Source organism: Ambystoma mexicanum, chromosome 2p, assembly GCF_040938575.1.
Source record: "Ambystoma mexicanum isolate Mex_15411 chromosome 2p, UKY_AmexF1_1, whole genome shotgun sequence".
NCBI lineage: Eukaryota > Metazoa > Chordata > Amphibia > Caudata > Ambystomatidae > Ambystoma > Ambystoma mexicanum.
Window position 1 is genome coordinate 1,164,159,316 of NC_090923.1, and position 12,730 is coordinate 1,164,172,045.

The following is a 12,730-nucleotide window of genomic DNA, read 5'->3' on the forward strand; positions in this document are numbered from 1 at the left end:
AACATGCCTTAATTTGTTCTTCCGGTAGAAGGTCGAACAAATTAGCTGCACGTGTCACGAGGGTGTGAAACCAGCCAATTTCATATCGAGGTAAATCTCTTGGCAGCAGATCTGCTGGCTAACCATCGCCTGTGACAAAGTTGTCAAATCATCCGTGGTAGGAGTGTCTGGAACTTGTCCATGAGATCATAGTAGGCCTCAATATCACTGAGGGTGGCAACCAGTGGAGGGAACTGCTGTGGTCTAGATGGCACGTGGGGCCAAACCCTCTATTGAGCGGAACGCCCGAAGTCCGCCTTGAGGAGACGAAGGAAGACAATGCTGGAGTTCTGACACAAGGGTTTGCAAGGTGGACGGTATATATAGCACAAAATCCCTGCAGTAGTACCCAGTGGGGCAGGTGGTTGAACTGGTAGAGGGTTTTGTTTAGGAGCGAGTGGTAAAGGCATGTTGGGAAGAGGAGCAAGCTCCATGCACTTCCTCATGGTCAGAGAATAGAGATTAGAGGCCCATCATCTGAAAATTCACCCTGCTGAAGTAATTGCTGAGGTGGAGCACGCGATTGACAAGTAGGCGGCACATAGGGTGCCTGTTAGGGAGAATTCTCAGAAACGTGGCAATTCCCACTACCTTGGAGACCTCAGCAACTTTGCTGGATTTTGAGGACTTGATTTTTTTTAACCTGGAGAGAGCGAGACCCTTTTTCCCACTCTCTCATGTATTTTAATGTGAGTTTGTACTCTGTTTCTTTAGGTTGTGGAGTCTGAAACTCCATAGGCATCTTTTACATTGTGTCCCACAGCACCTTCAGTGCAGTGACAGAGGGAAGTCTTTCAGATTTCCCAAAGGTTTAAATACCTTCTCTAGGATAAACTGTTTCCCAGAGTCTAGGAAGTAGTGTTGGGTGAAAGTATGAACAGAACTCCAAGTTGCTGCTCTGCAAATGTAATCTGGAGAAACATTTGCAAGGAAAGCTATCGTAGTCCATGTGTGCTGAGTAGAGTGAGCTCTAGGCGTAAATGGTAAGTCTTGCTTGGCCAGTGAGCAACACAGTGTGATGCATTTAACAATATATTGGGAAATAGCTGATATAGAGACAGGATCCCCTTCTCTACCAGCTGCAATTGAGACAAATAATTGGTTCGTCTTTCTCAAAGGTTTGCTCTTTTCAAGGTAGTACACTATCGTCCTGCTAACATCCAGTGTATGAAAGCTTCTTTCATCTGAGTTAAAGGGGTTCTGAAAGAAAGCAGAAAGTTCTGTAGATTTGCGCCCAAATTGATTTCAAAGTTCCATGTGAGCCAAACGTGGATGCGTGCGCAAAACCGCCTTATCTCTGAATAGTTACAAACGGGTCCTGAACCGAGAGAGCTTGTAGCTCGCCAATTCTTCCTTTCGAGGTAATGGCCACCAAGAATGCAGTCTTGTAGGTGAGGGCCTTGAGATTAGCATTCTGCAATGGTTCAAAGGGAGGACCCATTAACCTTGTGAGAACAACATTCAAGTCCAATCCGTAGTGACTAGAGTACTCGGTCCATAGTCCCCCTGCCTTCATCCTTGTGGGCGTCCCCCAACATGGTAGCAAAAAACAGAGCTTCCCCTTTAAATTTAGTATAGCGCAGGGGTGTGGCCTCAGGCGTGGGAACACCCCACAGAGGCCCCGCCCTCCGGTGCCTCACCTCAGTACCCTTTGAACACATCGGAACCTTAGATACCCGACTACTCCAAGTACATATTAGCCCTTGGCATACTAGCAGGGGAAGGCGGGTGGGATGTATGGAGGAAAGGGCACTATGGACTAGGAGTACTCTAGTCACTAAGGTGAGTAACTTTAATTACTCATACGTCCCATCCCCTTTCCTCCATCCTTGTGGGCGATTCCACCGAAAAAGAACATAGGTTGGAGCTGTGATAACCCGCCTCATCTAGGACGAAGCACGTAGGTCCTTCAGAACCGCCTGAGCAAACTAGCTGGTGTTCAGTGAGTAGTGCCTACAGAAGGCCAACTGAGTGGATGAGATCCCAAGAAGCATGTTTCTGAAACGCGACAGCCGTGGCCTTCACTCTGATTGACCGCAAGGGCATGAATCCCCTCAGGAACAATGGGCGATGGAAGCATTGGAAGCCTGAGAGCCGGGGGAGGAGCCCCCAAAAGTCTCAAACAATGCTTCATACTTATTGAAGGATTTAGTCGGAGAGAGATAAAACTTAAGGACCCTAGAGTGGTCCAAGGAATGCCGGGCCCTCTCTGCCGTGGACTGCGATTTCGGGAAGGACGCCAGAAGGCAGATTTATTTATTAACATTTTTATAGCGCACAGCAGCCCTGAGGTATTGTGGCGCAGATGTTTTGATACAGATTAAATGGAGAGACCACTTTGGGAAAGACTTTTGGTTGACTGCGTACGATTACCCTGTCGTTGTGAAGGGCTTGCACGAGGACAATGCCTGCAGCTCGCTAACCCTGCACGCAGAGTTGAGAGCCATCAGTACAATTGTAATTGTCTTTAGTGTCACCAAGTGGATCTCCACAGAGGCCATCGGCTCAAAAGGCTTGCGCTGCAAAGCTGCAAAAGCCACATTGAGGTCCAAGAACGGGTGCAGCCTATGCACTGGCGGAAACAGTCTAGACAGCCCCTTAAAGGTGGGCCTGAACCACCAGGTTGGCCGCAGAAAACGTGCTCGGGGGGATTCTTGTAAGCCCCAATGGCCGCCAGATAAGTGCTGCACGTACCCACCTGAACTCCAGAATGAGCCAGGTGTGCTGAAAAAGCCAGTACATCAACCAGAGGACAGGTGACAGGGTGCTTGTTCAGGTAAAACATTGTAGTAGAATTAATTGGCCATCCTGACCAGAACAAACTTGTCCCGTATGAGGAGAAAAACGCCTTGAGGGCCAGGTTCACTGCCATGAACCACAAGCAGATTGATATGCAGGAGGGCGTCCATCCTCGCGTAGCCCCCCCAGCCCGAAAGAGAAGAGTCTGTCGTCACCACCAGGACAGGCTCCAGTCAGGTGGAAGGGGCTCCCAGTGCAACATTGTCATCTATCAGCCACCAGCGAATATTAGGCAGTAGAAGCGGTGGTATTGGGATCCTGTCTGACTGAGACCCTGTCTCCTGATCCCAATTGGCCGCTAGGTGGAGCTCGAGGCGCCTCACCTCGAGGCAAGTGTGCTGTACAGTAGGCATGCAGGAGGCCATCACACCCAGAAAGTGCTGGAACCACCATGCTGAGGTGGTCGTGCTGACCAGAAAGTACCCCACCGCCTTGCAGAGCAATAGTAGCCTCTCGAGCGTAGGAAACACCCGCTGAACGGTAGTGTTTCAACACACCCCTAGGAAGGACAGTTCCTGAGAGGGGTACAACTGACTTCCTCTGGTTGAGGGAAAACCTTAGCTGATGAAGGAGATCTGCCAATCTCTGGCAAGAGGGTACCACCCCTTCAGGTGACCACACCTTCACCAACCAGTCATCCAAATAAGGGTATAGTTGATGGCCCTCTAAGCGGAGAAGACCCGCCACTGCGTTCATCAACTTTGTGAAGACACGAGGAGCCAGGTTTAGGTCGAAGGGCAGAACCTCATACTGAAAATGGTATGACAATCATGAACCGCAGAAATTTCCGATGCAGTTGGTAGATGGGAACATACAGGTACGCATTCTTGAGGTCCAGGGAACACATCCAGTCGCCTGCACACAGAGACTTGGCTATGTGCGCGGGAGTACTCATCTTGAAGTGTTCCAGCGGTAAAGACAGATCCAGGACAATCCTAAGGCCAGCTTGGTTGTTCATGGGTACCGCAAAAATCCTGGAATAGTACCCCGAGTTCTTTCGCCTGCATCTCCAAGACCGAAAGGACCTCCCGTAAAAGAGCCAGGGACCCGATCTGATGAAGAGGAGAGAATGGTAGAGGCAAAGGAAGACTGATGCTCATGGAGACTACAGAAAGGATTCACAGGTTGCTGAAAAGGTGCTTCCAGGAGTCCTGGAACAAAGCCAAACGGCAACCCAAAGGCGAGCTGTGTTCCCAGATGTTGACGTTTCTGCTTTTTGGCGTCAAGAGGCTGGAGCAGAGGAGGAGAAGCGGAAAAAACCATGCAAAGCCTCTGCTGCTTCCACCTGTTGTCGCTGAGTGACCTGCCAGGCCTCAGTGTGCCGTGGATCCCTTGAAGCTGGAGAAGGCGCAGGGATTGAACTTGGTGTCGCCCTGGGACTGAGGGAAGGATTTCTGACCTGGTTTTGTCAGGATGGCCAAGGACTTGGCGGTTTGAGTGGAAGTTTTCTTCTTTGTCAACTTGTCCTCTTGTCATCGGTTGACGAATGAAAGTTCCACGCCCTCAAAGGGCAGATCCAGGATCCGTTCCTGCACGTCAGAAGAAAACGTAGCTGGCTGTGTCGACGAGGGAGACGGAAGACTCGAGGTCCTGTGCAATGGCCTGGGCATCTGCCAGCCCGGCCTTGAAGGATGCCTGCTTGTCCGAAGGAGGTTTTTTGGGTGGGAGGGGGGGCAGACATTTCATGAGCTCCCGCCACAGCTTCTGGTTAGCCGCGGCCGAGAGAGCATCTGCGTTGGCTTGCTGCAGATGCATTCCTGAGATGGAGTAACATTGCTTTCCCAAAGACTCAAGGACTTTCTCTTCCTTGGAGAGGAAACGAGGTGGCTCCCGTGGAGGAAGACGAATAAGAATGGTTTCGAATACGAGGCCACAGCCACCACAGATGAATGGTGCTGCAGGTGGGAGGCAAGGAGGATTGGCTCCTGGTCGGTCAGCCTAAACCTTGTACGTCTGGGCATTGGCCCCCTGGGCTTCTCTGGGACTTTGTGCGCCACCTGCAGGCATCCTTCTGGGGAGAATGGAGGGGGGGGAGGGAGTGCCAGACCGGATTGTAGTGCGTTTCCTCAAGACCTCTGCTAGCACGTGGACGACTCCTGGGGGACTTCCTCAGGAAGAGGGACCCGCCCTCCCTCTCGTACTCCACCAGGCCCTGATGGCAGTCATGAAAGGCCTTAACAGATGCCGAGGGCTTGTCGTCCTGGGCGTCATCTTCATCCCCCTGCCTGCCTTTTTCACAGGCTGAGGGGAATCTGGGCCCTGGGACACAAGTGCCCGGTGGGGTCCCCACAGGACCGCAGCCGCAGACAGGTCCAATGGCTGTTGAGGGGGATTTGTTGGTGGTACAGGAGGTGGAGGAGTCAGAACGACCACAAGTGCCTGAACCGGTGGAGGGACAGGAACTGGGAGCGCAGGAGGAACGGGAGTACCACCCAGAGGAGAAGGGGTTGGGTCAGCGACACCTGTGGGATGACCTCCTTCACATTGTCCTTCAGGAGCCACTTCAACTGAGGGAAATGCATGAGTAAGAGGAAGCGCTCAAAGAAGCAGTCCTCACAAGCCGCCGGGTTGCGACCCTCTGATATGATGGGCCTCCAATCCTGGTCAACGCAAAGCCCATTCGATGGGCTAAAGCACTGACGGGCCCTGAGCTAGATCCAAGATGGCTGCCACGTGCCGCTCTGACATTTTGAAGACTTGGGCCACGCCCTGGGCAGGAGGGCGTGGAGGCCAAGAGAGGCCTCAGACACGAGAGGATACAGCTTGGGTCTTGCACCCGAAGCGGGGACGTCAACCTCAGAGATCACTCTGGGAGGCGTTGAGCCCTAAGCCGGAAGGTCGGTAGTTGAAATGCCCTTACTCACGACCTCGGAGCGAGCTGCGGTAGGCCGGACGCCCTTGGCACCTATGGTGGTAGCCGTGCTGGATCTAGCCAAAGACAGACTCTTGGAGGTGGCACTAGGCAATCCCTTACCCCCTAGGGTAGAAGACGAGGACTAACTTTATCGCCATTCCGAGGACAGCCTGCTAGGGCTCCTGAACCTTTCAGCTTGGGAGCCGGTAGCCAGAAGAGCCTCAGGTCTGTGCATGGAGCACCTGGAAGAGACACACTGGAGCTTTAGAGGCCTCAGGCCTGCCAGAACCTGAATCTGAGAAACCCTGATGCGTGGTAACCTCGGGGAAGGAGTCGTGCTGTGGAGCCGTGCTGAACAGAGGGCCTGGACAAAGTCTTTAAGGTGGGGCGGAGGAGAAGTGTGGAAGATCTCCCTCCACTGCGACAACCGATTCTTCAATGCCCTGTGACCGAGAGCACTGCAAGCCGAACAAGCGTCCCAGTGGTGGTCAGGCCCCAAAGACTCAAGGCAGAGTGCATGGGGGTGCGAGGCCGGGAACGAGCGGTCGCATGAGGTACATCTTGTGAACCCTCCGATGGCCAACATGCGCCAGGGGAGGCGAGACACCGAAGGGAAGTTAAAGAAGATTGAAAATTATAAAACTGGGAGCAAACGGAAAGCTAAAAAAGGTTTCTACGCTAGATGCCAGGTCCGACATCGCCATGTGGAAAAAGGGGCTGGGGTGAGGCGCCGGAGAGCTGGGCCTCGCCTGAGTGTTCCCATGCCTGAGGCCACAGCCCAACATGCTATACTAAATTTAAAGGGGAAGCTCAATTTTTTATTGCCAAATGTTCCGGTACTGTCCCCATGTTGGGAGACGCCCAGAAGGATGGAGGAAAGGGGACGGGACGTATGAGTAAGGAGGGTTAAGTCTCTTTACCCCTTCCATGAAGGCCTTAATCAAAAGAAACTTCCACCATGAAACCTTGCTCTGAGATGTGGTATATGCAGAGAAGGTGGACCTTTAGAGAATTGAAAACTAGCCCTGATTCTAAAAGCTGCGTTAGATAAAGGACTACATATTTAGGTGAACAGTCAATAGGGTTGACGTTTTTAGTATTGCACCAAATGACAAAGTTTCCACTTATTGGAGTAACAATGCCTGGTGTTAGGCTTCCGTGCCTCTCCAAGTATGTGGATACATCTTTGAGGTGGTTGAAGGTGTAAAAACTTTATGACCATGCTGCTAAATTGAGTGTTTGGGGCCCCGGGTGCAGTGTTTTCTTTAGGTCTTGTGACAGCATGTTGTATGGGCAGGGCAGTTACCTGTGAGGAGAGACGGACATCCTCATGAGATGAGAACCATGGCTATCAGGCCCACTATCCGGTCCCAGCGCCGAAACCCTGCAGGAGCAGACGAATAGCCCACCAGATTCCCCCAATCTGGTTCACCCAGCAATTAACTGAACAATTACTGAGTTGACCAGGCCATGGGAAGTGGATAAAATAACAAATGGATAGGATTCCTCTGGTTCCTTCGATTCCTGGTCGTCTCTGAATTCAAGGAAACCTGCAAATACACATCGCTGGTTAGCATAAACTTCTAAACTTACACCCCGGCACCCTCTATAATCTGCTCTTCTTTGATCGTCAAATTACCCGACTGTTATGGTAATACATGCACGAGTCTCTTTAGAACCTTGTGCATGTATATTCCATTTGAGAGTGCCTCGCCAGTTGGTGCCTCCACTGTGACTACCCCAGGGGCCTCGAATAAAGCTCTTACTCACTTCCATTTAAGTGTGCCTCTTTATTACAATGGCGACAAGGCACCGTACCCCGAGGCCCCCGGGAGCGTATCATGCCACCTGACTGCGAGCACAGCGCCCCCCCCCCTTCCGCCGACTTCTGCTGACAGCTGACAGGCAGGCCGCTGCGGGCGCTGCCAAGAGCGGCCTCGACATCCTTTCCCCCGTTTTTCTTTTTGCCTCAGGTGGGGGGAGATGTTATGGTAATACATGCACGAGTCTCTTTAGAACCTCGTGCATGTATATTCCATTTGAGAGTGCCTCGCCAGTTGGTGCCTCCACTGTGACTACCCCGGGGGCCTCGAATAAAGCTCTTACTCACCTCCATTTAAGTGTGCCTCTTTATTACACCGACAGCCTCTGCTTAAAGCTGAGAAGCACTAGTGAAGGATTTCATTTAAATTCTTATTCTGCTGATGTAACTTCTTTTTTGCTGTTTTGTAGATCACTATGGTTGCCCAAGGGAAGTCTTTGTATTTCAAGCCTTTTCACCTGCTTCTGTGACTCCTCTAAATATCATAGCTCTCCAGAGTTCAAGCTTACTTTCAAAACTACTGTAGTGGCTTATTTCCAAAATTATTTTAAAACTATAAATACACTAACTCCTTTCCTTGGATGCTTGCACTGCTCTGCCGTGCTAGTCACTGTCTGGCTTTTGATCAGTTCCTTGTTTCCTTCTATTTACTCAATGTGCTCTTTTAAAGCCTCTCTGAACCTGTTGCGCACGCACTCGATTTCATAAAAATGATGTCACTCAAACGAAACGAACCTCGCACGCGTGTCCCTCTCCCTCAGAAGAAACGGCGCACTTTACTATGTGATCCTCCTCCTTCACCGTGATGACTCCGTACTCAACCTTGCCCGTCGTCGCAGCTGTTTACTTCGTTCCGATCTTCCTGGATCACGTTAGAACACGCCGCCAGTTCCTTTACTCTAACGCTGCTGACCAATGCGACGCACTTGAAAAGAAAAGTGTTGCTACTCAATATCAAACGCGCAGGTCCTTTGTTATGGAACACATTCACTCGCAGACTTCTGAACGCGTTTGCAGTTTATGAAATACAACTTTTAAAAACGTTTTCTTAAACACTATTACAAAACGAAATAAACCTTCTGGCAAGCCTTTGGCTTAACTTTATACATACTGATCCTGCAGTTTCATGCTGTATTATTCCTAAAGGCTTTTAAATGTCACAATTCAGATTTTACCCTAGAAGCTGGGTACAGATGGGTTCAGAACCCATTGAACTTCACTTTAGCTTTCGATGGGATGGTCCGACGACGTATTCCATATCTATGACAGTAATCACCGCAGCACAGTTGTGGTGATTAGTGACATAGATATGGAATACGTCGGAGGACCCAATCCCCTCGAAAGTAGCGTCTTAAGAAGGTTGCCAAAAAGCATTGGATCGTCAATGGGCGAGGAATCACTAGGTTGTCCAACTGGCGGAGCATCCAAAACAATGTTCACAGGGTGAAGGGCATGAGGTGGCGTAGAGTGCCATGTGCCCTGATCGTCTGTGGGGTCCCAGGCTGGGTCCTGGAGGCAGGGTCCTGAGTAGCATGGCAAGGGGCATAAAAGTCCTGGTTGGGGTCATCCAGAAATACATCTACCTGGGGATCCTGAGGATGATGTTCTTCCAGCAAGCAAACTGTGCACCTGGTGCAATGAGTCTCTGACTTCTGAGGGACGGGGCAGGATTCAACAGACCTATGGCGTTTTAGATCAAACTGGCCTGTGAAACTCTGCCATTTTGTCAATACAGGCCTCAACTTTATCTCTGGTCAACAGAGGAGCTTGAATCATCAGGCGGAGCAAGGGGCTGGGCATTTGGAGCTGGGTCCTGCTGCAAGGCTCTGGAAAGTTGAGCAGAGAATATCGCTCTGGCAAACAGGGGCGGGGGGCCTTTTTGGGGTCCAAAACGGCTGCCTGGCTTTAAAAAGCCTAGCCCGAAACATCTGGAGCTGTTCGACAAATGGACCTGCTTCGGGGCCAGGGGTTTTAAAGGTGCTTGCCGAAACAGAAGACTTATCGCCGTGCTAGACCATGATGGCGGGTGCGCTGAGTGCCACGGTTAGGTTTTCAATGGGCCAGTGGGCATCAACGGATTTCGCGGCAGATCCGTCAAGGAAAGCGCAGGGGTCGTGTGTTTATGGGAAGGTGTTACGCGTGTGCCCTTGTTGCCAGGGTGCAACTTCCATCGTACTGCCAGTGGCATGCTTGTGTGGGATGGACACGTGGGAACACAAAGGTTCCATGGTTAAAGTCAATGGTCTCTGAATCGGAGCAGCGGCTGCCGACAGACTCCTGGTCTGAGACTACGGCGCTGGTGGGGGAAGTGACCCTCGGCCTGCATGGTGTAAGCTGCCCAACGCTTTGTGCGCCTGTTTTTTAGGGTCTTGGGCCAAATAAGTTTGCAGGCCTTACACTGTTGCTCGTTATGATCACGAGGGGGAGACAGATTACATTGGCGATGGGTGTCTTTCCAAGGAAATGTGCCGCTCATGATGGCCAGAATTTAAAAGGTGTCCTCTTCAAAGCAGAGGGAAAAGGCAGCCAGACCAGAGAAAAGAGGAGGGGCAAAAGAAAGGCATTCTCGAGAGAAGGTCTAATAATAAAGGGGCCCCAATCTCCCTACTGTGAGGCCGGGCCCATGTGGTAACCAGTCGCCAAGCCGTCAGCAGAAGGATCGTCGGTGATGCAGGATCAAGCGTCGAGTAGCCATCGAAGCAGCAGTCGAGAAGATAAGCACGGACCGCTTAAGAAATGGATCAGCAATATTAACTCTAATAAGCTCTGCATTTGTGCGACCGAACAAATAGGTGGAAAAAAAACATCTGGCGGGACCTCAACGAGTGAAGTGTTTTGGGTACACTACATGTCACATTAGGGATAGTGTTACAGTCACGCCCATGGCCGACATCCCTTTTTGATCTTTGAAAAAAACATGCAATACTATGCGATTACCACTAGACGTCGGACTATATGCACAGCATGTGATTCTAAGAAGATTCATAAGAATCAGAAGACTCGTTACTCATCTCACATCAAGTTACGGCACTGCAGAATCTCTGTGTGTAGCCATCTTGCACTTATTAAGGACCATCAGACGACCAAGCCAAACAACCATTTTACTGCCCTGTCTGATAAGATAATTTTCAAGTTACAAACACAAGGACAAGACAATAAAAGCATGCCAAGAAAAACAATTCCTTTGTACTTTAAAAAGACAAGGCAGCAACTATACTATGGGATCCCTGAACTGGAGATCATAAGCAGAATAAAGGCACAAGTCCATCAGCATTTCAATGCACACCTGTTACTTCAGTGTTCGTATAACTGTCTCTTTCTAAATACTTGTCAAGTTTCTTACCTTGGCTAACTGTATGAGAGTATCAAGGACATGTCTGCATACAACAGGAGCAGCCTGTGGATGAATGTGAACTGTAGAGCCACAGCCGGAGTGCTTTTCTGTGTGTTTTCGACCCATTGACCTTTGGATCTGGAAAATATTAGTTCGGCACCCCAGTGCCGCATCCATAGAGACAGAGAGCCAGGAGAGCTGGCTGGAGCTTTTAGATTCCATCTTATGCAGGAGATCTAGTGGCCTGCTGTCAGTGCTCACTGATGAGGTGGCCTTCGTTGACTTCCTGCTCTTCTCATCGATGCTGCTGGTTGAGGGCTTGGGGCTCTCTATGCACAATTCACTTTCACTGCTGCGTTGCAGGATGGATAAAAGACTGCGAATTACCCAGTTGCGTGTTTGTGCATGGTAGCAGAGATTACGTAGCACACGGTGAAGGCGACTTGTGTTCAGCTTTGGTTCATCCACAAACAAGAGGACCAGTAGACAGGACAGGGCTTCGTGGTCTAGAAGTAGACGTCCCCTCAGGCGCAGAAGGCTATCCACATTGCTGCCAGTTGGCCTACAACAAAAACAAACAAGAATAAGGCACATTTTCTAAAACACCGGACAGCGAGGCAGCAGAGGACAACATATATTTGAATTAAAAGGGGAAAAAAAAAGTTTAAGATTACCGACATAAATTCTAATAAAATACTACTGCTAGAACAGATTGTCTTTTTGATGCTTTCACCATATAGACATCAATGGAACACCAGCATACTAACTTTTTGCTGTTTTGAACCTGACCTGATGTTTGAAGACAAATAAATCCTTTTTGCTTTACTCACCTTGCTTCGGTAATCTGTTTTGGGGGCACTGATCAGTCCCTATGGCCATCAGTGCAAGGGGACTGTCCACCATTGCAAAATCCAAGTTTGTTTTAAACTGCACACATCTCCCTACAGTGGTGTTGGAGTAGGGTTACTTGTGTCCCTTTAACTGTCTTTTGCAAGTATATGTTTACATGCATGATGTGTAAAAGACCAGAGGTGGGAGCAGATATTTTTCTACCGTGTTTCATATTCTCGCATGCACTTTTGCATTTTATCGCAGGCCACCTCTTAGAGAACCAAATACACTATAAATGACTGTGCCACAAGATTTCACCCTGTCTTTTGGCAATCATGTCTTTTAGTCTTTCTACCCTCTCATGGCAGGATTTGACATATATGGCAAGCCCTTTCCCCGGACAAAGCCTCAACTTTCCCAGGAAAGCAGCAGTGTACGTTTGTGAGCAGATGTGAGGGATGGGTACTGTGTGGTTCCAATCCACATCCTGGCCAAGTGTGTGTGTTTCTGGACAAATGTCGCAGCCGGAGGCGGTCTAGGATTACACAGCCTGTGCGAGTTTGCATTGTGCCGGGCCTTCCTATTGGTCGGGTTGGGACGACTCTAGCTCAAATCATGGATAAAAGGAGTACTCTGGAAGACGACCGGGAAAGATTGCCTGGAGCACAAGTTTACCGAGATATGGCAGCCATATGAACCTTGGAGGCGTGAGCCACTCCTGCTTTAGCCAGCGAGAGCAGATACGGGAGAAGCTGCACAGCAGTTACCCCCCAGTGGAGCGATTTTCTGCACCTGGCACCACACTGTGAAGCACTTCCACTTGTGCCTGTAGCAAGACAACGTAGAAGGTGCTCAGGCCTTGGCCAGTATCTCTGCATTCCAGCTGCAAGGAATAGTACCCACATTCTAGGGCTGTAATAGCCAGGTCATGAGGCTCAGTGAAACTGGGCCGTGGTGCAGAACTGATCCATTTTCTCTGAAGAGGTCGGGAAGCGGAGGCAGCTGTATGGCTGGAACCAGTGACAGATGGAGAAGGTCTGAGTACCAGATA

The 12,730-nt window shown here is 50.1% G+C and overlaps 1 protein-coding gene across 5 annotated transcripts in view; it reads right to left on the reverse strand.

Moving 5' to 3' along the window:
- Positions 1 to 12,730, reverse strand: part of HUWE1 (HECT, UBA and WWE domain containing E3 ubiquitin protein ligase 1) — a 2,445,223-nt gene that overhangs the window by 412,615 nt on the left and 2,019,878 nt on the right. For all 5 annotated transcript variants that reach the window (XM_069645305.1, XM_069645304.1, XM_069645303.1 and 2 more), the window contains exon 66: positions 10,858 to 11,410. In XM_069645305.1, the coding sequence (XP_069501406.1) occupies positions 10,858 to 11,410 (553 nt within the window). The remainder of the gene's footprint in view (positions 1 to 10,857; positions 11,411 to 12,730) is intronic.